The sequence below is a fragment of the Wyeomyia smithii genome, chromosome 3, assembly GCF_029784165.1.
Source record: "Wyeomyia smithii strain HCP4-BCI-WySm-NY-G18 chromosome 3, ASM2978416v1, whole genome shotgun sequence".
In the NCBI taxonomy this organism is placed as follows: Eukaryota; Metazoa; Arthropoda; class Insecta; order Diptera; family Culicidae; genus Wyeomyia; species Wyeomyia smithii.
The window spans coordinates 21,154,721-21,177,818 of NC_073696.1; the positions used below are offsets into that span (position 1 = coordinate 21,154,721).

The window sequence follows — 23,098 nt, forward strand, 5'->3', positions numbered from 1 at the left end:
TAACTCTGCCGACCGTGCTTGGGAAAGCAATCGTATAACCACCAATCATAGGTCGAATTTTGTGTTTTGACAAGGCTTAAGGATTTTCAATAGTACAATAGTTCGAATAATAAAATTACAATTATCTTATTTTGGGAAGAATCTTAGAAGATTTTTCAATCTATTGCTGCAAGAACGAAGGAAATCCATCGAATACTAACCGATTTATTAGCATTTGAAATTGGATATATTTTTCACTTTTTTCGGTTTTAGATTTTCATTTCACATCCCTATGTAGCCGAGCTTCCTGAGAGAAGTATTCTACTTCAATAAACGTTAACCGTTTGTTATTCAAAGTTGGTTATGCTGATCGCAGCCTCTGCGCTGCCCCTACAGTGGGGGGTTTACTAAATAAAGTAAAAGTAAAAATTAGACAACTACAACAGAATTTGATTGCATCCCGCACATAATGTCTGCTTGTGTTGATGCCAGAAAATTATTAACCTTCAATTATTTGTTTATTTGCCTTGAAAAAGCATTTTGCGGTTCAAAATCGGTTGCTAATTACAACTTTTGAGCTGCCATAACATAGGGGGAATTAAGATACACGGACAACATGCACTGTGGAAGCTATTTCACATTCAGTAAATTCGACGGGTGCGACAGATTTAAATTGCTAGGATGCAACACAGATTGCTTGCTTGCGTTGACAAAAATTATTAACTTTCAATGACTTGTTTATTTTTTTGCCTTGAAAAAGGCATTTTGATTTCCAAAATTGGATTTCCTGATGGCAATCTTCATGCTGCCCCAACCTATACGGGAAACAATTCGTGTATGGTATTTGTTTATGCGGGCAGCACAAAATGCGTTGGATTTTTGTGCATTTTTACACCCCTCTTCGATATTTAGGACCTTTGAGGGCCCCTGTATTTCCTGTTGTAGCTTTGTTTTGATGGCATCTTTAGTGATTGTTGTACCTGAATTCTCCAGCGCCGGAAAACTTGTAGAACATTTCCCTGAACTTATCAGCTGTTGAGTTCTCGGCAATAAAATCTGAACGTCTTGATCAGCTTGTGCAAAAGTCCGAGTCCTCAAATGCCTTTTATAGCTTCGACCATACTACTCGGGCTGTATTCGCTTCCCGGACATGGACATGGTATCAGGAGTAGGATGATCTTCGCTCTTGCCTTTCGATCGTTGTCTGCGTTCACGGCTTCGTAGGTTCCATTTTCCTTCAGCTTCGGCGTCACGACGTACTATAGGTCTTCGAGCTCCAGGAATGTTTCTACGACAAACATCCAGATGGTCCAATTTTCTCGCCCCCGCGTGAGCAGCTCCTACTACCAGCAGCATTTGAATATCCAGCAGGAACAGTAGTGATCTTCTTGATCAAAGTTATCTTTATTTCTGTGAAAATATTTTCAAACAGTTTCGAGAATTTTCTAATAGAAAGTTCTAGCAACGGCCCAATAATCTATTAATATTGTGTAATGAGAACGGAAAGTTTTGAATTATTTACTACGATAAAAATGTACCAAGTGCATTTCAATTTCCCTAATTTTCGCATTTGCCTTTCGTTTCATCAAAATTACTTGGTTGGATGGGACGCCAAGTAATTCTGTCAAACAATCTTTAATTCCATGAATAATGGTCTGATAATTTGGTAGACCTTTTTCAAAACAGCCTTAAATTTTCGTCTGGAACTTCAATCTTCTTCATAACGGTATTATGCTCAGAATGAGAAGCTTCCAACATCTTTCGGTGGTCTGAGAATCAGCCTCAAGCTATTGGTAGAAAGCGACTGTACTGCAAGACAGTTCGAGTCGTACTTCACTGCTCTGTGGTTAATACCAACAATGTCAATATCATCCGCAAAACTAAGGATCATATGAGACTTCGAGAATACATATTCTGTGGATGATCCGCATTTCTCAGATGTCGTTGATATGCGTTTTGTCCATGACAGGAACGATTCGCGCCCCGCAAATCTAGCTCTTCAAAAATGATACGGTTGTAGCTGACAAAGGTGCTGCTAAGTACACTCGGAAAGTTGTCGAACGGATGCGTAAACCGGTTGAAGCCCTGGACGATCAGTGACGGCACATCCACGTCACGGTCAGTAATACTAATGCGCCTCCACCTAATGATTAGTTTCTCTGTAGTAGATGCAGCATTTGAAAGTCGTGCCGCTAACAACAACAAAGGGGAAAGAGCATCGCTCGGAAGTCACGTTCACCCGCTTCGACCACCGTACTTCCTGGATGGCTGCAACACTTCTCACAGTTCTCTGGCTAAGTTGCCCGCGTGCTCTGATTCGAGTAAACCACATTTTGAATAGAGACAATTGCCCATTCGTTCCCCCGGGTCTGTTTCGTTTCAAATTTAGTTCTGGAATTTTTATCAAATTAATTTAAAGTATCTAACGTTATAAAGATGGTAAAAGTTAGTAATCTTCGATATGTTCACATTTTTTCCAAATTGGTAGCTATAGGGCGTTTAATAAAAATAAATTACAGCTTTTCCCAGACTAAACAGTAAGAAAATAATTCAATAACGACAAAAACCCTTACACTGTACACTGCGACAGCGTTCGAGGACACTGAATGTGAGCTTTCGCAGCAGATGTAAATATTCCATATAACCAATTACGTTCATTATCGAGGAAAATTGCACACTAAATCGTCTGATGGCTTTGTGCTTGATAATCGCCCCACTAATCACCGCAGCTAGACCAAACAACCTCTCCAATTTCCTGTAAGGCTGTCACTATTACCGTCGAGACTTTTTAGAGAAATGGAAGGGAAACATTCTGTCTGTTTAGTGGAGTAGGAAAAAAGACACACATTATTTATCATACTTTTTTTACAGTTTCGTGCCGTTGAAATACCAGTTCCGTTCGGGCAGATAAGTGGTAAATGGTACGGACCCAGCAATATTCGACCTCTTCTCTTCATACATGGATTCACGGATAACAGTGGCACTTTCGACCGTCTAATTCCGTTACTTCCAGCGCACGCAAGCTACCTGGCGATAGATCTTCCAGGCCATGGATTATCCTCGGATTTACCGAACGGCATGATGTATCACTTAGCGGACACATCACTTCATATTTTGAGAATAATGCAGACATACAATTGGACACGAGTGTCTCTAGTGGCGCATTCACTAGGAGCAATTATGAGCTATATTTTTATAGGTTTGTTCCCCGAACTGGTGGATCTCTTCGTGGCCATAGATGCCTTACAACCTTCTTTCCCGGGTGGCATATTGAATCAACAGGCTTACTATATTAAGCGTGCTTTGGAAATGCAGGATCAGAATGGACGAAACGAATTGTGCAAGGGATTTACCTACGAAGAAATAATGGAAAAAGTTCATCATGGCTTAACAAGTAGAATTCCCAGAGAATTGTGCCACCATCTGTTGGCGAGAAATATTGTTGCGTCAAAGACCATACCAGATAAATATTTCTTCCGGCAAGACTCGAGAACCAAATACCCGAATATTTTGGGTTGGTCGAAGGACACTAATGCTGAAACTGCTCGTAATGTGTGCTGTCCTGTGCTGGTTATTAAATCTACGGAAGCGATTTTTTTCAGCGAACTAGACGAATTTTCGCAGTTAATCGAAATCATGAAGAAGTTCAACTCCAATGTAAAAATAGTGACGGTCCCCGGGTGTCACTATGTCCATCTAATCGAACCGGAACGAGTAGCGAAAGTTATTTCGGAATTTTTGGAGTCATGTGAATATTTTCGAAATAAGCTAGAAAGTAAATTATAAATGCATGTTTAAAAATGTATTAAAATAATACAACATTAACAACTGATTTATTTTACCGATAATTCAGATAGGAAAAAATAATACGACTACTTATGACCGAGATCCGCCTGCTTGTGCCAGTGTTTACACAGGAACGCCGTTATCAACGGTGCTACCTTCTGCGGTTCTGTGAGATGCACATGATGGGTGCTGTCCACGAATTCCAGCTGGAACTGCGGATTCACCTCCCTGACGACGTTCACGTACTCTTCAAAGTACTTCTTGTCCTCGTAGTACGGCGAGTGTAGCGCTTTGATGAACATGTACGGCATAGTCATTCGCTTGGCAAGCTCAAGATTCACCTCCTGGCTCCAACCAACACCGACACTGTACTTGAGCCGGCTGTCCCGGGTGAAATAGTACTTGTCCGGATGCATCGTCGATTTTTTGATATTTCGATTGAGCAGGTACGGTGCTGCTTCTTTAGTTACCGATTTATTCGTACCATGATGTAGACGATTGACAAGTTCCTCGAAGGTATAACTGGGAGGTTCAGTTCTTTCACGATTTCTCATATCCGCAATGAGCATCTGAGGGATTTTCTGTTCCAAACGGGGTGCAAGCTTTGCGGGATCAGCAATGTGTGGCTTCAGTGCGTCGATTCCCACAAGAAAATCCACCTTGTCAGGAAAAATCGACGAGAAAATCATACTAACGATGGAACCCATCGAATGGCTTAGGAATGAGATTTTCTTCCAATGGTATTCCTGCATAATAAGCTTCATCAAATAAACACTATCGAGTGAGTGATAAGTCATTCCATCAGGAATTCTCGACGATAGCCCATGCCCTGGAAAGTCGATGGCTAGGAAGCTTATGTGATGTGGTAGCAACGGTATAAGCCTATCAAAAGTTCCCGCATTATCCTGCCAACCGTGCAAAACCACGACGGGTTGTACATCTTTCGGTCCCCACCATTTTCCGGCAATTTCCCCATACGGGACAGGAATGCGTACTTCCTCGACCTACAAAAGAAAACAACAGTCATATCACAGACGTCAGACTTTGTACCTTCACGCACGCATCATGTATCAAAGCATTACGAAGCAAGTTTTTGCTCTTACCTCGCGTTTCACCACGTATCGCGCTTCCTCCTGCTCCTCCTGGGTGTGAAGGTTGCGCTGCCCATTTGAACTGAGTAAAGCTGCACTAGGCCGCCGAGCGGTTTGGGTCAAAAGGGTAGTATGACGAATGAGCGTTTTGAACTTGGACATTGCTGCAAGCGAGATTAGGTACATTTAGCTACACAAAGCTCAACATCCAATTGTATTATCTTACCTTAACAAATGGAACACGATATAAATGAGGTGTGAAGTTTAAAAACTAATCTTTATCACTCTAATCAGCAAAAAAGTATGAATTGCATGCGTGTGAAGCACTTCCGTCACTTGTCAGCCGACCAGTTTGTATTGCACGTACCTATTCTCTTTTATTCCAACCTGCAGAACTGCATTTAAACACAAACAGTTTATGAGTTAACTGGCTGGGGTATCGTGAATGCAGAACTGATAGTATTTTTTATATTTCATTCACGAATTGACAGCTGATTTTGAAGCAGAAAACACATCTACACTTTCACTCAGTAGACGGTGAAGTAAAGCCCCTGATTAACACGTGTTTGTCTATCGTTGCGCTCTTCGAGGTAGGCTGTTGTAGAATCAATACGTGAAATATAAGCGCGTTGATAAAGAAAAAATTGTTTGGACGGAGCATTCAGATTTCTTAAGGTTCTAATTCGGGTTATTCGCGTTGAAAGAGATTTCGAAGGCTGTTCGCACCTACGTGAACTCTCATATGCAATTGTCAAAATGTGCGTGATGACAAAAGCAAAAATATTTCCTTCCTTCTTTTTCGCATGCAAAAACCAAACAAATATCAGCAACACCGTCAACGCGAATGCTTTCCCAGCCGCGAGTACAATTTATGTTGGTTGTGGGGCTAACTATTGAATAACTCCTTGAAACCGCAGGACAATCAGGTATTTGGATACGAAATGTTTCTTTTAGGTATGAAACGAGATCGATGATGTCGAGGTATTAAACAAACCACACAAGCGGCTGGTTGTGGGTTCGAATCTTAGTAGAATCATACCATTTGATATCAAAAGCTCTTAAGCGTGGGTTTTTTCTCAGGTTCCCAACTTGCTATTCCGTTATGCTGAATCATATAATATCTTAGTGTAACTGCGAAATAAGTCCCTCTTACAATAAAACTAACCAGAACTAGGGCCAGAAGCAGACACACAGAATTGCAAGACCCAGGAGATATCCGGGTATATCCCACAACAAATCAACGATTCTGGTCTCACCCGAAAATGTACCATGTATTTTGCGGTGAATGGATAATGTTTTTTCCTTGCAACCATGAAAATGGTATTTTCACTGTAAGCAAGTAAACAATTTTTATAATTTTCGTTGCTGTACCAGCTTGTTCCTGTCGTTTCTAACTTTATCAATTGCATTGTGACCATCACCACTGTACCAAATCGGCGGAACAGCTACCCTAATTAGAATTACAACTGAATTGACAATTCAAAGTCATCCAAATTCGATCCGGCTTTTCTAAAACATATCAACGAGTAGTCGCGCTGCTGCAGAGCCGCTCTGCCAAAGATTCAACTTCGACGAAGTCATAATAATTGCATCGCATTAGATCTGTTTTTAAGTTCTGGTGGGTCTGATCACATTACACGCATAACACAGCCCAGTTTCGTAGCCCGACGCGGAATGCGTTCGTCACGCCCTTTCCGGAAATTGGATTGTGCATAACGTAAGAAGTTTGTGGCGAATTCAGAGTACCCTCCTGATTACGATATCATTACCTTATATCAGTTGAATTCAACTGTTCGGTAACGCCATTAGCTACAATCATAGTGGGCATGAATTTGTAGACGTTTTTATGTAGCAATCTTTTACTGAAATGCTTCGGAAAATGGAACAATCACTCACAAATCCACTGCAGCTCGATAATGCCTAAAGGTATTGTTGTAGAAGAGTGCACTAGGCAACTCAACCATGTTCAAAGATTTTGTGCCATATGAAGTACTAGACCTCACATGAAATAATTCGACCAGGCCAAAAATGTCTAGTCAGTAGAAGTGCCGGATCTCACCCAAGACAATTCGACTGGAGTCGTCGTTTCCGAGGAAGTACAAAACCTTGGAGTGAATAAACATGGATCTACTGGGGAACACTCTGAAGAAATCGAAAATAGAGACGAGCGCCTGCCAGAAGAGCCACATGTTGATGGAGCTGTCGTGATTACAAGGGGAGAAGACTACCGACGTCGTCCTACAAGAGGTCAATCGACATATTTCAACAGTTTGGATTCTGAAGACCGCCAGTAGGACATTTTCATTTGCAAGCGGACATTTGCAAACAGGAATCCTATAAGAGAGTTAAACGGGCGGCTAAGTAAGAAGAGCAGTAGGAAAATATTCAGAAATATGAAGGACTGCTAGAGGCCCGAACACTGAGGACGCTAAATTGAAGGACCTCCCGAAAAAAAAATAACATCAAAAAAACCTTCAAAGTTACTGTAATTGTACATAGTTTTACCATACAACAAAAAACATCGTGAAAACATGGTGATAACAAGAAACGTTTGCAAGCTTACAATGAAAAAAACTATGTTTTCTATGGTTACAATAAAAAATATTGGCCATGTTAACGTAGCAATCGTCGTTTTCATAACTAACTTAGCTACCACGGAGTATTATTTCTACCTAACAAATCAATTCTAACATGTACTTCAGCCACATAAGACGTGTTTTAAATATATAGCTTGTTCGTTACTTGAAACTCGTATTTTTTTAGCCACTACAAGATTCCTCAATAGGTTATGGGCACCACACAGAAGGACCTGGCCCACAGAATAACGCAGTTTCGTGGAAACGCTAGTGGATATGAAAATTGGAGCTACCGTATTAAGCTATTCCTGGAAGCAGCGGGTGTCTCAGAAGTGCTGACGGAGGCTGCTCCGGAAGCAGCAACTGAGAGGTCTAAATTTTTTGAAAAAGACCGGAAAGGAAAAGCACTGTTGGTAAGCTGCCTGGCGGATGACTGTCTAGAGATCGTCCGGGAGAAGACAACGACAAAGCTGATGTGGGAAGGTTTGGAGGCAACGTACGCAAAGAAATCGGTTGCCAATCAGACTCTTATACGGAAACAGCTAGCGCGGCTACGCATGCAGAGCGGATCCGATATGAGAAGTCACTTTCTGGAATTCGATGGGCTCGTTAGAAAGTTGAAAACTGCTGGTGCTACTCTGGTCGAGGCAGATTTGGTGTCGCAACTCTGCCTTACTCTGCCAGACACATATGGCCCACTTGTAACGGCTTTGGAAAATGTTTCTGAAAAGGATCAAACGCTGGAGTTTGTCAAGCAAAGGCTATTGGCAGAAGAGCTGAAGCGCTCAGATAGACAAGGAGAATCAGTAGAAGAAAAACCTGCAGCGTTTTCAGGGCATAAACAGAAAAAGCAACCGAAATTCAACGGAAAATGCCATGGATGTGGCAATCGGGGACATTTCAAAAAGAATTGTCTTTAGCAGAAAAGCGATGCGAATTCTGTGGTTAAGAGCTCGGTGAGTTTTATGGCAGATGTTGAACGAGGCAAACGGACAAAACGTGGAAAATCGTTTTCAAGCTGGATTCGGGCTGTAGCGACCACGTGAGCGACAAGTCCGTTTTCGCATCCTTGCGTAAGCTGGACTATCTAGTTGACATCAAAGTTGCAAAGGAAGGCCAGACTATGATAGCTGAAAAAATCGGTGATATCAACGCTTTGAGTAACCAAGGTGTGCAGTTCAACATCAAGAACGTTTTGCTGGCACCAGACCTGCGAGAAAATTTGATGTCGGTCAAGAAAATGACGAAAGCCGGTATAACCGTTACGTTTTTTGGAGACTCAGCAGTCCTGAAGAAGAACGGAAATATTTTGGCAACTGGTAAACTAAGCGGAAACTTGTTCGAACTAGAGCTATCAGCGGAGAACCATTGTGCAAATGCATGCGACGTGGAAACCGGCAAGTTGTGGCATCGCCGTTTGGGACACATCAGTCAACATGGTCTGGAATCAATGGCCCGACAAGGTGTATTGAAAGGAATAGACAAGGCTCCAAAGATCGGTATTTGTGAACCATGTATCCAAGGCAAGCAGTGTAGAGATCCCTTCAGTGGCACAAGAGATCGTGCAACTCGCCCCCTTGAAAGAATCCACTCAGACGTCTGTGGTCCCATTGATCCACCGGCATGGGACGGATCCCGTTATTTTGTCAGTTTCATAGATGACTACAGTCACTTCGGAATGATTTATCTGCTGAAAAGGAAATCTGAAGTTTTCGACCGATTTCAAGAGTACGAAGCAACTGTTACTGCAATGATTGGCAAGTCAATATCTCGAATGACTGTGGATCAAGGGAGAGAGTATTTTTCGACGAATCAGAAAAACTACTACAAGCAGAAGGACATTCAAGTCGAACCAACGGTGGCCTATACCACAACAAAATGGTGTAGCGGAGAGATTCAACCGAACCTTAGTAGAGAGAATTCGTTCCGTGCTCATCGACTCAATGGTTCCAAAGTATTTATGGTCTGGGGCGGCTCTAGCGTGCGTCTATCTCTTCAATCGTAGTCCAACGTCAGCCTTGCCGAGTGGTGTTTCTCCAGCAGAAATGTGGTTTAATCGCAAGCCAAATTTGGACAAATTGCGGATCTTCGGATGCAAATGTTTTGTGTGGATACCGTCGCGGCAACGAAAGAAACTAGACCCCAAAAGTCGTGAAATGATGATGATCGGGTATGCTCAAAACGGCTATCGCCTTTGGGATAGGAAGACGAGAAAGGTGACCATTGCAAGAGATGTAAAGTTCGATGAAGGCTCGTTTTCCTATGCTGCCGAGAAGATGCTAAAGTCTGATGTTCCGTTACTTGTTGGGTTCCCTTTCGAGCGAGAAGGGGAAAATGAAGCTGAACCTAACACCGATGATGAAAATAAAATTGAAGATAAAAATGATGTTGGAAATGTCACTGTTTCTACTGATCGTAAGCAGACTGATGCTCATGAAAGTGAACCTGAATCAGATACAAGGAATAGCAGACGGGAGCACAGACTACCCGGTAAGTTATTTGACTATTTGACTGGGTACAGAGCAACTTCTGGCAGTTCCTTTCCACTAGATGCGCCCGAGACGTTTAATGAGATCGAAAATCGACCTGACCGGGATGCGTGGTTGGAGGCTGTAGAAGACGAACTTCATTCCATGAAGAAAAACAGGAGGGTTGTGTGCAAAGCCACGACCGCAAGGTTGAAGTAGAATACTTTTACAAGATAACCCGGCTGCTTGCGTATCAGTCATTTTTTCTGGTGAATAAACGTTGACTAATCAGATCAATCGAATTTTGCGCTTCAACAAAGATTGACCATTTTCAATAATATAGTAAGTTGCTTGTCATGGTTGGGGCTTGACAGTTTTTAAATTTTGAGATGAAATTTTTGCGGATGTCGTGCTCATGACTGAAGGTAAAGTTAATTCAGCACGTTAATTAAAAGTTAAAAGTTAATTCAGCACGTTCAGCATGTAAATTAAAACGAGAGAAAACATTAACGCTTTAACCATCAGGTTTTTATTTCATCCTGGAAAGGACAATTTGTTGTTCAATTAAGTATCAGATAAGATGCCGATTACATCTTTGCGTTATCACTGACAGTGCGAACAAAGTTTTCGTTGTGATAAAGTAAACAGTGAAATGCTGATATAACACCCAAAGCTAGACGGCTCACGTGTTGTCAAAATGAGTCAGCTTTTCATTGAATGCATTTACCAGTGCTCACTATCGCACAGAGACTGCATTTCACTAAAGTGCCTCACTGCATCAGCCGCTATCGATGCTGAGATCCGCTGCAACTAGTGCGCTATCCATAGCCATGCCACAGTTGTGGCCGCTATATGCTGCCATTGGTATCCACTGTCCCTGCATCAGCTGGCCCAGCTGCTATCGTTGCTGGAATCCGCTGCAACTAGTGCGCTATCCATTGCTACGCCACAGCTGTGGCCGCTTTTCGCCAACGCTGGTATCCACTGCACTGCTAGTGCTGCTGCTAAGGGAGGACGACTGCTGTTGTCGCTGTCTTGAACTATTATAAGCGGCTTCGGCTGAAACAGGCTCTTTTATAGGGCAAATAGCATGTTTAAAATTGCAAGGTATATGATTCTGTCGACCGTGCTTGGGAAGCAATCATATAACGACCAATAAGAGGTCAAATTTTTTGCTTTGACAAGGCTTGACTATTTTCAATAGTACAAAAGTGTGAATAATAAAATTACAATTATCTTCTTTTGGGAAGAATCTTAGAAGATTTTCCAATCTATTGCTTCAAGAACAAAGGAAATCCATCGAATACTTACTGATTTATTAGCATTTGAAATTGGACATATTTTTCACTTTTTTCGGTTTTAGATTTTCATTTCACATCCCTATGTAGCCGAACTTCCTGAGAGAAGTATTCTACTTCAAAATAACGTATGGCGTTTCACGGGCTGTCCACCAGGAGTCAAACCGCTGCAGTCAAAATGGATTTTTCAGGTGAAGGAGAATGCTGACGGTCAACCAGTTCGATGCAAGGCCCGACTGGTAGTCAAAGGATTCCAGCAGAAACCTGGACTAGATTATGACGAAATATTTGCTCCAGTTGCCAAGTTAACCACAATAAGGATCGTTTTAGCAGCTGGCATCCAACAAGGTTTTGTGTTTCACCAAATGGACGTAAAAACAGCGTTTCTGCATGGAGAATTGAAGGAGACGATTTTCATGGTAGTTCCGGATGGAGTCAAATCACCACCAAATACTGTGTGCAGATTGATCAAATCTCTATACGGACTAAAACAATCCCCCCGTTGTTGGAATGAGAAGTTCAACCAGAAACTATTGGAGCTAGGCTTCAAACGATAAATGCACGATTACTGCCTGTATACAAGAATTCGTCCGGAAGACGAGATCTACATCGTACTTTATGTAGATGATCTGCTTATTGTTGGTAGAAGGCAGATGTCTATTATCGGACTAAAGAAGCAACTGATGTCAATTTTCACCATGTTGGATTGTGGAGAAGCTACTCACTTTTTAGGAGTGAAACTGGACCTCAATAAAGAAGGAACTATGCGTTTGTCTCAAGCTACAAATGTTGAAAAGTTGTTGGTGCGGTTCCAAATGTCAGAGTGTAATCCAGTTAAAACTCCCATGGAAAGAGGAATGATGCTGTCTGGTGATGACGAAAGAACCAACGAACCATACCGTGAACTGTTGGGTACAATTATGTACATCATGCTTTGTACCAGACCGGACGTATGTTTTCCTGTAGGTTTTCTGGGACGATTCCAACAAAATCCATCTAGAGCACACTGGCAGAGCTTGAAACGATTAGTCCGTTATCTGAAAGGTACTAAAACTAAATGCTTAGAATACAAGAAATACGCTGAAGCTGAGCCACTGGTCGGGTATGCAGACGCCGACTGGGCATCGGATACCGTGGATAGAAAATCTGTAAGCGGATATGCGTTCAAGGTGTTTGGAAATCTAGTGTCTTGGTCAAGCAAAAAGCAAACAACAGTTTCCACATCATCCAGCGAAGCAGAGTACGTGGCTCTTAGCTCTGCAGTATCAGAAGGGATCTGGATAGCTGGTGTACTGGAGGACTTAGAACTAAAGAAGTAGGATGAAGCCTTCATTATTTTTGAAGACAACCAAGGTTGTATTGGGATGGCGCGAAATTTTGAATCAAAGCGGTCAAAACATATTGATATCAAGCATCATTTCCTGCGTGACCACATTGCGAATGGACGATTGAGGATCGAACACGTAGCAACTAAATACCAGTTAGCGGACATGTTCACTAAGCCTTTGGATTCCAAGCGTTTAGGAGAAATATCCTGCCAAATAGGAATGGCCGATTGAGAAGGGGTGTTAACGTAGCAATCGTCGTTTTCATAACTAACTTAGCTACCACGGAGTATTATTTTTTCCTAACAAATCAATTCTAACATGTATTTCAGCCACACAAGACGTTTTTTAAATATATAGCTTGTTCGTTACTTGAAACTCGTATTTTTTCAAGCCACTACAAGATTCCTCAATAGTCCATTTACTGTTCTCATCACAAAATACATCGTAAATTTTTTTTCGGGCTACTCGTTCACGCCGTTGAAAAATTGAAGATCGCCAAAAAGGCATGCATTCTGATCAGGTAAGAAAATATTGGCATCTTGTAAAATATTTTCAACCTGAATAACATTCTATTAATCCTTGAAAACAATGTTCTCCAGAATTTGTCAAATATCGCTGCTTCCAGTTATAAAATTCTTGAAATGTTTAACAATCAGTGTTTCCTATATCGCAAATCATTTTAATGAGAGTTCAAATTCGGAAATAAGAACAAATTAAAGATCATTAGGGTTCTCACTCTCGCCAAAAATATTTGCCAATTACTGATTGTTGATTGTTGCTAACATTACTAGAATATTGACGCGCAGTTAATACCAGGTTTAAAGTTTTTGCTTGAAGTAAAAAAACTTTCAAAAAGAATTTAAAAAAATTTAACTGTTATTTTATATTATTTTTTTTGCAATTCATTCTCAGACAGTTTTTCTGTACAACCAGTGATTCAGATAAGTCTAGAAAAATTATTTTACGAATCAACATAAAACTCATAATGTTACGACAATTTTGAATACCATGAGCAATGAAGCCAGATAAACAGATTCGCAGTATGGAAAACTTTGCACGCACACCGGCATGTGTGAAACCTTCGCACTTGAAAAAAACTTCCAACCTTGCGGTGTAGTACGGGCCATTCAGTCCCCATTCAGAATTGTACGAGTGCCGATTGCGTTGGGAGGGTGTTGAGCCACATTCCTATTTGTAAAAACAGCCTAACTTGATTAGTATACAAAGATGACTGGCAGTACGGAACAGTTAGAGGATGAACTTCGGACATCGGATCTACATCCTATGATAAAGTTTATTGAGCTGTACGATAAAAAACATAACGTAAGTTTAAACTGATGAATTCGTACGTATCACGCTGATAAGAAATTTACTTCAGGTGACTGAGGTGGAAATTCCTATTCCCTATGGGAAGCTGGCCGGTAAATGGTTCGGGCCAAAGAATATTAGACCTATAATTTGTCTGCATGGCTATCTGGACAATTGTGGCACATTCGATCGGTTGATCCCGCTGCTGCCAGAGGATGTTAGCTTTCTAGCCATTGATTTCCCAGGACATGGTTATTCTTCACGAGTTCCCGATGGTATGGGATACCACCAGTTGGATTTCGTAGTTCTCCTGTTGTACGTCATGAAGGAGTATGGTTGGGATAAGATAGCCCTTATTGGTCATTCGATGGGAGCACAAATTGCTTTTGTTTTCACGGCACTTTTCCCCGGCAAGGTTGAATTTCTCATACACATCGATGCCCTCAAGCCGCTGGGTTATTACGGAAATAGGTTTATTACCTATGCTGCACCAATGGTAACGAAGTTTATGGAAGCGGATATTAGAAACAGAGAAAAATCGGAACCTCCATCCTACACATACGAAGAAATGGTAGACAAAATGCATGAAGCGACTTTTCAATCCCTAACGAAAGATACATGTCCGTACATTCTGCAACGGAACATCAAACCATCGAGGAAATTTCCCGGAAAGTATTATTTTGATCGAGACAACAAGCTCAAGTATATGAACATTGTGGGCTGGTCTGACGAAGTGAATCACACGCTGGCGGCACAAGTTAAGGTTCCCGAGCTGGTCATAAAGGCGACCGAATCACCATACCCGGGCTCTCGGCAGGGTTTCGAAGGAATGGTGGCAGTACTTAGAAAGCACAACCCCCAATTCGAGGTACAATATCTGAAGGCGTCACACCACCTGCATCTGACCGATCCGGAGTTGGTAGCTCCTGTAATTACCGAATTTCTTAAGAAGTACTGGATTCGGCACCCGGATAAGATAGCTAGTAAGCTGTGATTTCAAAGCACTGGAGGCTCGGGATGAATTAAAAAGTTTTCGACTACTGTCGAAAAGCCCAATAAAACAAGTATTTTCATTTGACTGAAATTTGTCTTTTGGGGAGGCTACCTGTATGTCTTAATGATTAGTGTGAATGTAAACTGCGAGTTTTGTGTTTGTTACGAGTTGCGCATTTGGTTGTGGTAGTGGAAATATATACTACCACACAAAATTCTGTTAACTAATCTTTTGTTGCAGTTTGGTTATCGCACGGCAGAGCTATTTTCAGCCAAAACGATAAGTCGCTGTTCAACGTTGTTTTGCTAAATCATTTCAGTACTATTGTGCACAACCTCTGAACCGTACGCGGCCATGAGTGAACACGAAACTTTGATCAATCTGGTGGAGCGTCACGATCGTGATCATGGGGTAATTTACAGTTTGATTAATGTTTAACTGTGAAATTATAACACTAACCTTATTGAAAGGTACGTGAAGTACGCATAGAACTGCCCTTTGGTGTTATCGCAGGCAAGTGGTGGGGACCGGATAATGTGCGGCCTATTCTGTGCTTGCATGGCTGGCAGGACAATGCCGGAACGTTCGACACGTTGATTCCTCTGCTACCGAAACATATGAGTTTTCTGGCTATCGACCTTCCCGGGCACGGATACTCTTCTCGGATTCCGCACGGTTTGTCCTACCAGAGTATGAGTGTGCTCAGTTTACTGCTTGCGGTTATGGCTGAGTACGGCTGGAAAAAAGTCTCTCTGCTAGGACACTCAATGGGCTCTGTGCTGTACTACGTGTTTGCTGCTATCTTCCCGGATAAGGTGGATTTATTGATTTCGTTGGACGCCATCAAACCTCAAATTTATCCGGTGGAGTTTATTATCGGACGGCTGATCGATGCAACGGAACAGTTCATGGTGGCTGATCTTCGCAACCAAGAAAAGTCAGAGCCGCCTTGCTACACTTATGAGGAAATGATAGATCGCCTGCACAAAGCCACATTCAAATCGATAAGTCCCGAAACCTGCCCATATCTGCTTCATCGGAACATTAAACGCAGCGCAAAATTTCCCGAAAAGTATTATTTCACGCGGGATAGTCGGCTGAAGCATTTTTCCGGGCCTCCATTTTCACGTGAAGTCAACTTAGACTTGGCCAACCGACTGAACATGCCATTCCTCTTTATTAAAGCCACTCGATCGTCGTATTTCGAGGATAAAAAGTACTATGATGAAGTGGTTGAGATACTTAAAACCAACAATCCATACTTTGAGCTTTATATGGTGGAAGGAACTCATCATGTACATTTGACGAACCCGGAACGGGTTGCCCCAATCATTACGAAGTTTTTGAGCAAATACTGGAGCAAGGATGAGGATGTAGCGAGTAAATTGTAGGGTAGTTATGTTAAATATTCGCTATCCCTGTTTTATCGTGGTTAAGGGACGTTAACTTCTGCATTTGAGTTTTGTTGCAATAAATGAAATTAATCGACATATAAAATTTCAACTTCCATGGACATACCTTCATGCGTTTGAAGGTTTTTTTTTCTTCTTCAAGTTCTAATATTCATCGCTGATTGTATTGGGCAATATATAACATCGGTTATAATATTCATTCAAAGATTATTAAACTCATACCTAATAGTATTCTATCACTCCTGCATATCTTCGTCCTCCTTCAAACTAGTTCCGGAACCGGAGGCAACACAGGTGTCGTCTGCCGACCGAGAACAAGAAACGACACAATCCTCATACGTCCACTTTGGATAGACTCGTTTGTACAAGTACAGCAGCACCGTGTCATGTGATTTTAACTGTGCATCGAAGATGCACTTCATGTGGCCGTGAGTTCCTATCGATAATGAACAAATAACAAAAATTCTTATACAGTAGAACAAAAAGAAACTCACCTAGCGATTCCTTAATATGACCCAACCGACCCAGCTTAGTTCTCAGCTTGCATGGCTTAAAGTACACGATATCCTCTGGGTTGAAGAACATGTAGCGAATGACCGCGGATTTGCGATGAATCTTAAACGGATGTCCACTAAGTACGGCACGCTTCAGCACCACCCTATCCGGACTACAGCTGACGATACTTCCGCAGGCCACCATTGCCAGCGAAGTGTCAGGATTTTCGCGGAAACAAATCACTGGTGCCGGGGGGAATTGAATTGGTGCAAAGAAGGTGGCCACCACCGTCATTCCAGGGCGGAAAAATCGCTCATATTTGTGTTTATCTCCATTGGTGTGCTGACTGAAGATAGGATTCACAATAAACCGCCGGTAACCGCACTGAACGATAAGTCGCTCTTTGGATTTGATTGGAATCGAAGAGTTGGGAGTTCGCTTAAGGCAAACGTTCATAACGGACATCTGATGCTCGTGTGGCAGCAAACCGTACAATATCAAACAACTTTGATTTCCAGTTGAAAGGTAGGCGTTCCACAGAACCTGAGGAACAGCTTTAACCAAAATCTGAATATACCATCCGGGCATAACTCCGTCATCCACCTCCTGGGCTTCTTTTATGATTCGTCTTTTAGTGCGATCGAAATTTTTGAACTGATATATCTTAGCGTAATCCAGCGGAAGATTTTCCTTCACATCCCAAGGAGATGTCCGGAAGGATTCCAGCCCGCGATATTTGCGAAACCGTTCCCTCGCTGGAACATTTGCCGGTGTGTCTATTTCATCCGGGAACACTTCATCATCCTTGGCGGCCTGCAATTTTGCCAACGTTCGCTTTTCCTCCTCCATGTCCATTTGCTTGTCGTACTTATCAGCCGATACTGGGCCATCGGACACGCTAATCTCATCGAACTCCTCATCGTCTTCCGAGCCACCATCGTCCTCTGCCGCCTTACTTTCGGTGTCCGACTCACAGGACATGTAGTCTTCATCATCTTTATCATCCTCTTCGCTGTCATCATCCGAAACCTCCTCAACATCCGGAATCCAAGCTGCTTGATATTCACTCCAGCCCTTGGGAACACGTTTGACCAGCTTTTTCTTATTTTCGCTTCTTGATGCTGCGATTTCCTCCTCAGTTGGCCACGTTTGCTCGGCGTCCATTTCATCCGGGATGTTTTCCCGCTGCAAACTAGTTTGCTTGAGTGGATCCGCTTTAGCAAGCAGCTTTGTCCCCTCGGAAGACATTTCTTCGTCATTTTTCCGTAGCTTATAGGGATCATCTATAGCGTAAATTTCTGACATCTGGAAATCTCCCAAACCGGGAATGTGAACAAGCTGATTCACTGACAGTGCAACACCCCTCAAATATCCAGTGATTTTGAGCGTCCCCACACCCTCTTCGCCCATTTGCGCCACGTACTCGACGTGCTCTCCAAACAGATGTGGTCTGTTGGCTCTATTGTGCAAAATTTTCCGCTTCTGTCCACCCACCCGGCGAAGCAGATTTAGCCCATCGGTGTTGGAATCCAAAGTCATAAGCCTCTCGTCTGGCAGGACTGTTGATAGCGCTTTCTGGACGCTAGCTTTAACCTGTGCCCTTTTCTTGGGGGCGATTGATTCAAGATCCATCAAGCAAACCATCGGTGTTGGTAGTCCTTGGCTCAGGGCCATGTTCAAAATCTTTGCGCCTGCCTTATCAATGACATCGTCCTCTGCTTCGGTGGCCGAAACTAACAAAATTGAGGAGTCGCATACCTTCAAGCAGTCCAATATCTCTAATTCACGACCATGACCGCTCTGGGGAACTAGAAAGGAAAAACGTTGACGAAATCGTGGTACACTGGAACAACGTATTAGGATTATTGCTCGGCGCGCTTTTGATAATTATATTTGCCCTTACTTGATATAACGCATTCCATTAGAAAGCTTTTTAACGGTGGCTTCCTCATCACAACCCTCAAGAATAGCCATCGCCGAGTTCGCATCCACATTGGCATGCAACGGCAGCACGCAGGTCAAAAATGGAGCCGTTGTAGCTCCGCCTAAAGCCCGCTTCAGCGCCATCGCCTCCTGACGTTTATTTTTACGAATCTGATTCGCCTGCCGCCGACGGTCCTCTCGGCCCAACTCGCGTTTCGCCTTCTTCGTAACAGATTTTAAGTTCGTTTTGCCTGTAACAGAGATATTAAATTAGAATTTTTTTTGGTAACATCGACAAGACAATAACAAACCTTTAGCCACCCGTTCCAAGGCTCGCTTTGAGGCGTGTTTCCCATGTTTGTGAGCCTTATTTGTTTGTTTCAAGGCTCCTGCCTTGTGGATTGTTTCAATTGCCATCGTTGAGCTTAAGAAAAACGAATATTACTTTTTTTTTACACCAGAAGTTAAAAATTGTATGAACTGCACATGTCCTGCGGCATGTTTATCTCGAATTAAAGTGAGGTTAGAATCTCTTGTTTATGAAAATTATGAGTTGATTCTGTTCAACGCCCCGATGAAAAAACTATGCGTTCACAAGTAGCGTTTTGAGATTAGTTGTTTTAGATTTTTTTGAACTGTAATGAATGTAATGCTTATCTCCGCTATGGAAAAATTAATTTAATTTTTATTGTTCAATAATTTATTAATGAAATCAAATATACCTATTGCAAATTCTGTAAATTGAACAATTATGCGATATTACATTGTTTAGAGCTAGCCCCTAAGTATATCAAACATCAATCTGACATACACCTACAACCGCCAGTGCCGTTCTCCGCTGCTATTTTGATTGTTCTTATAGACAAAATTTCGCAAGAATATCTTCGTTTACAGTAGCTCTCCTGTGTTTTATCATAAAGTCTCAATATCTTGCAACCGCCAAGTGACTTAAACCGTTCCACTCGTACGTTGAATGAATTAGCAATCGGTGAAAGCAAACATGATTCGTGCTACGGCTAACCTGGCTCGCCTGCCGCTGCGAGGGATGTCTGCCATAACCGGTATTACCGGTCAAAACTACCCGGTTAGTCGGAATTTAATAAACAGCTTTTTGATCGAATAGAAATGTTTTTTTTTTTTTAATTTGCAGGCACTTCTTAATTCACAAATGGATAAGGCTCTACTTCACTCGGCACAGGTCCGATATAAATCGACCCCCATTAATACCATTATAATGTTCGTTCCGCAACAAGAGGTAACTTCTTCAGCAATAACGTAATCCGTTACTACACTAAAATTTTGCAGGCATGGATCGTGGAACGAATGGGAAAGTTTCACCGAATTCTGGAGCCAGGTCTTAACGTCCTGCTGCCCGTTGTAGACCGAGTTAAGTACGTGCAGAGTCTCAAGGAAATTGCTATCGACGTTCCAAAGCAATCGGCAATCACCTCGGATAACGTCACGCTCAGCATAGATGGCGTGTTGTACTTGCGGATCCTGAATCCCTACCATGCCTCGTACGGTGTGGAAGATCCGGAGTTTGCAATCACTCAGCTCGCTCAGACCACGATGAGATCCGAGCTGGGAAAGATGTCTCTGGACAAGATCTTCCGCGAGCGTGAATCACTTAATATCAGCATTGTGGATTCGATTAACAAGGCCTCCGAAGCGTGGGGCATTACCTGCCTCCGATATGAGATCCGTGACATCAAGCTGCCCAGTCGAGTTCACGAAGCGATGCAGATGCAGGTCGAGGCAGAGCGTAGGAAACGAGCCGCAATTCTAGAGTCGGAGGGTGTTCGAGCAGCGGAGATCAACGTAGCAGAAGGTAAGCGACAAAGTCGCATCCTGGCCTCCGAAGCTCAAAAGCAGGAAGAAATCAATCGAGCTCACGGTGAAGCTGCTGCCCTGTTGGCTGTTGCTAACGCACGTGCCAAGGGTCTGACAATGGTTGCGAACTCATTACAATCCAAGCAGGGTCGAGATGCAGCCTCGCTGGCCGTAGCCGAAAAGTATGTGAACGCGTTTGAGAATCTGGCGAAAAAGAATAATACGCTGATCGTACCATCCAATGCTTCTGATGTGACGACGATGGTTGCTCAAGCAATGCAAATCTATAATAGCCTGTCGGAGGAAAGGAAAGACGCCCAGACCAGCGACCCAGTCGCTGAAACTACCCTAGCGGATACTGCCCTCAATGAATCCATTAGTAAAGTTCCCGAAAAGTCGGTTTAGAAATGTTAATTGTAACGGCAGCATTTAAAACAAAAACAAGTTTCGGCAAGTCGGAAATATTAAAAAATGTTAAGCAGTACAAACTTGGTTTTCTTCCTATCAATGATCCAAAACTGTGAACATTCCCATCTTATGCTTGTTCTGGTACTTTTCTATCAGAAGTTCTTCGACCATGCTTTAATCCACCAGTAGAATCAAACCAACAAACGTTTGAAACTAATGACTTGATTCGATATCGGGAAACTCGCATTACCATAAAGAAGCTTGATTATTTGACCGTAATAATTATTGACTTCGTTAAAATCCGTTTAAATTTACCAGTTATCGGAGTTCAAAACCTTGTACCAAACGATTCAGGAGATACGAGGAAAGGTTGGAATAATATCCTCGTGGTTAAATGTTGTTCTATGTGTAAAACAGGGATACAGACAACCATGAGCGGTGATATATTATAGGAAAACTAAATTGATTGAAAACTAAAAAATTGCCTTTATTGAGCTTTCTTTATAATTGAAGAGAACTTACTGTTCGTTAAAAGTTCCCGGGATGTCAAAAATACTTACCTCTTAATACTGTTCGTTATAACCTATTTTAAATTCTAAATTTATAAGTTAACAGCGACAGGCTGAATCATAGAACGAACGGCTGAAAACACTTTATGGTGATAGCGACGCAAAGTTGAATCTCTCTCTCAACTTTATTTTCCACTTGTATTTTTTCAGCCTTTCGTATTCTCAACTTTCGGAATTTCAGTCTTCAAGGTTTCAGCCTTGATCTTCAGCCTTTTGTAGGACACCCAAATTAAACTTTGGCTCTGACGTGACGTGAGGTTAAAACACAAATCGAGAACAAGTCAAGCAGAATGTAGAACATCAGTTACCTATCAGACCACTGTAAAAAGAGAAAAAATAGAGCTCATTAGAATAGTAACCTAACGAATGACAAATAAACTATTCTAGCTATCTTAACAAATCAGCATAATTCAAATCGGTCACGGTTAATACGAACAGGTCCGTGAATATATATTTCATCACAGGAAAACAATAAATTAAAAAAAAAAAGATTTCTATATTTACCTTCAGTACGATGTGGCCAATCCAGTCACTCAATCCACCTGCAACAATAGCAGTCGAGAGAGAGTTATGGTTAGTATAGATTACAAAACAGTTCTGCTCGATAAAAACACAAGTTGTCAAAAAATTGTCAGAAGAGGTGTCAGAAATCTAATCGTTTTTCAACTCATGTTTTTATCAGAACAAGTCCATGATTATTTAGCATCATTCAAGGAATCTTGAGAACTTATCACTTCTATCATAACCGTCAACATTTGTTAGCTTACCTTCGGAGTGACATTTCCAATGCTTGACCGAAGAGATGACCAACGACCTGCAATACGAAGTATTTCGAAGTTTTGATTAGTATTTTACTTATACATAACTGCAGAGTAAAAATTGTAATTTTAAACCGAAAGAGATTTAGTCTAAAACTACAAATTGTTTTTGCGGCCAGTCATTGTCAGAAGAGGTGTCAGATGCAATCGGTTTTTCGACTCATGGGTTATCAGAACAGGTCCATGATTTTCTAGCATCATTCAATGACTGAGTGCACTATGTTCGATTGGATAGTGAATAATGCAATAGTTACCTGTACAACAAAAAAGTAATTCAACGACGGACACCAACAACATGAACTGCAAATAAATGGGGAATGAAAAATCAAAATTAGAATGTGTCGGTAGGCCAAAATTATAACATACATTCAGTACATTTTCAGACCTGTTGAGCTTGAATATGTTAGATATAATCATCTGTTCATACTATTTGAAGTTCATCAGTTAGAAAAATAAGCATTAAAAAAATGAAAAAAAGTAATTACCTTCTCGCTCATCCGCAGTGTCACTTCCGTCCATCCGCTGCCAGCAGGCGTTCTTCCATTGAAGGTTAAGCCCTTCAACTAGGTCTTGGTCATACGAAATGACAAGTCTGTTGAGTTGTAGTGTTTTATGTAAAATAAACGTTATCTGTATATAGATTATTATATTCCCAAATCATAGTTCAGAGCAAAATAATAAACAATCGAATGAAAAATGCAAGCATTTTTTTCTCAAGTGCGTAAATGAATGTCTCTTAACAGTTACTAATGTAATAATGAGAGAAAACAAAAGAATAATCGATTAAAATCTATTAGTAAGTAAAACTACACTCG

At 41.7% G+C, this 23,098-nt stretch overlaps 6 protein-coding genes across 7 annotated transcripts; 4 read left to right on the forward strand and 2 right to left on the reverse strand.

The window, feature by feature from the left end:
- The first annotated feature begins 2,309 nt into the window (after positions 1 to 2,309).
- On the forward strand, positions 2,310 to 3,767 carry LOC129732553 (probable serine hydrolase). 2 transcript variants are annotated; one of them, XM_055693522.1, is made up of 3 exons: positions 2,312 to 2,424; positions 2,499 to 2,793; positions 2,851 to 3,767. In XM_055693522.1, the coding sequence occupies exons 2-3, from the start codon at positions 2,776 to 2,778 to the stop codon at positions 3,763 to 3,765; spliced, it is 933 nt and encodes a 310-aa protein (XP_055549497.1). In that variant the 5' UTR covers positions 2,312 to 2,424; positions 2,499 to 2,775; the 3' UTR covers positions 3,766 to 3,767. The 2 variants fall into 2 exon arrangements, with proteins under 2 accessions (XP_055549496.1, XP_055549497.1); XM_055693521.1 differs by having other exon boundaries at positions 2,310 to 2,793.
- Positions 3,768 to 3,772: 5 nt separating this feature from the next.
- On the reverse strand, positions 3,773 to 5,385 carry LOC129732552 (probable serine hydrolase). Its single transcript, XM_055693520.1, has 3 exons — positions 5,083 to 5,385; positions 4,869 to 5,020; positions 3,773 to 4,769 (listed from the first exon to the last, which is right to left on the reverse strand). Exons 2-3 carry the CDS (start codon positions 5,016 to 5,018, stop codon positions 3,852 to 3,854), a joined length of 1,068 nt encoding a protein of 355 aa, XP_055549495.1. The 5' UTR covers positions 5,019 to 5,020; positions 5,083 to 5,385; the 3' UTR covers positions 3,773 to 3,851.
- An 8,227-nt stretch (positions 5,386 to 13,612) lies between these two features.
- Positions 13,613 to 14,912, forward strand: LOC129732555 (probable serine hydrolase). Its single transcript, XM_055693524.1, has 2 exons — positions 13,613 to 13,849; positions 13,905 to 14,912. Exons 1-2 carry the CDS (start codon positions 13,754 to 13,756, stop codon positions 14,826 to 14,828), a joined length of 1,020 nt encoding a protein of 339 aa, XP_055549499.1. The 5' UTR covers positions 13,613 to 13,753; the 3' UTR covers positions 14,829 to 14,912.
- Positions 14,913 to 15,040: 128 nt separating this feature from the next.
- On the forward strand, positions 15,041 to 16,325 carry LOC129732557 (probable serine hydrolase). Its single transcript, XM_055693525.1, has 2 exons — positions 15,041 to 15,239; positions 15,299 to 16,325. Exons 1-2 carry the CDS (start codon positions 15,183 to 15,185, stop codon positions 16,217 to 16,219), a joined length of 978 nt encoding a protein of 325 aa, XP_055549500.1. The 5' UTR covers positions 15,041 to 15,182; the 3' UTR covers positions 16,220 to 16,325.
- A 65-nt stretch (positions 16,326 to 16,390) lies between these two features.
- On the reverse strand, positions 16,391 to 19,176 carry LOC129732554 (pre-rRNA-processing protein TSR1 homolog). Its single transcript, XM_055693523.1, has 4 exons — positions 18,970 to 19,176; positions 18,639 to 18,909; positions 16,735 to 18,578; positions 16,391 to 16,676 (listed from the first exon to the last, which is right to left on the reverse strand). The coding sequence occupies exons 1-4, from the start codon at positions 19,073 to 19,075 to the stop codon at positions 16,477 to 16,479; spliced, it is 2,421 nt and encodes an 806-aa protein (XP_055549498.1). The 5' UTR covers positions 19,076 to 19,176; the 3' UTR covers positions 16,391 to 16,476.
- Positions 19,177 to 19,470: 294 nt separating this feature from the next.
- Positions 19,471 to 20,976, forward strand: LOC129732558 (stomatin-like protein 2, mitochondrial). The gene is made up of 3 exons (XM_055693526.1): positions 19,471 to 19,742; positions 19,809 to 19,913; positions 19,964 to 20,976. Exons 1-3 carry the CDS (start codon positions 19,659 to 19,661, stop codon positions 20,891 to 20,893), a joined length of 1,119 nt encoding a protein of 372 aa, XP_055549501.1. The 5' UTR covers positions 19,471 to 19,658; the 3' UTR covers positions 20,894 to 20,976.
- The last annotated feature ends 2,122 nt before the right edge of the window (positions 20,977 to 23,098 follow it).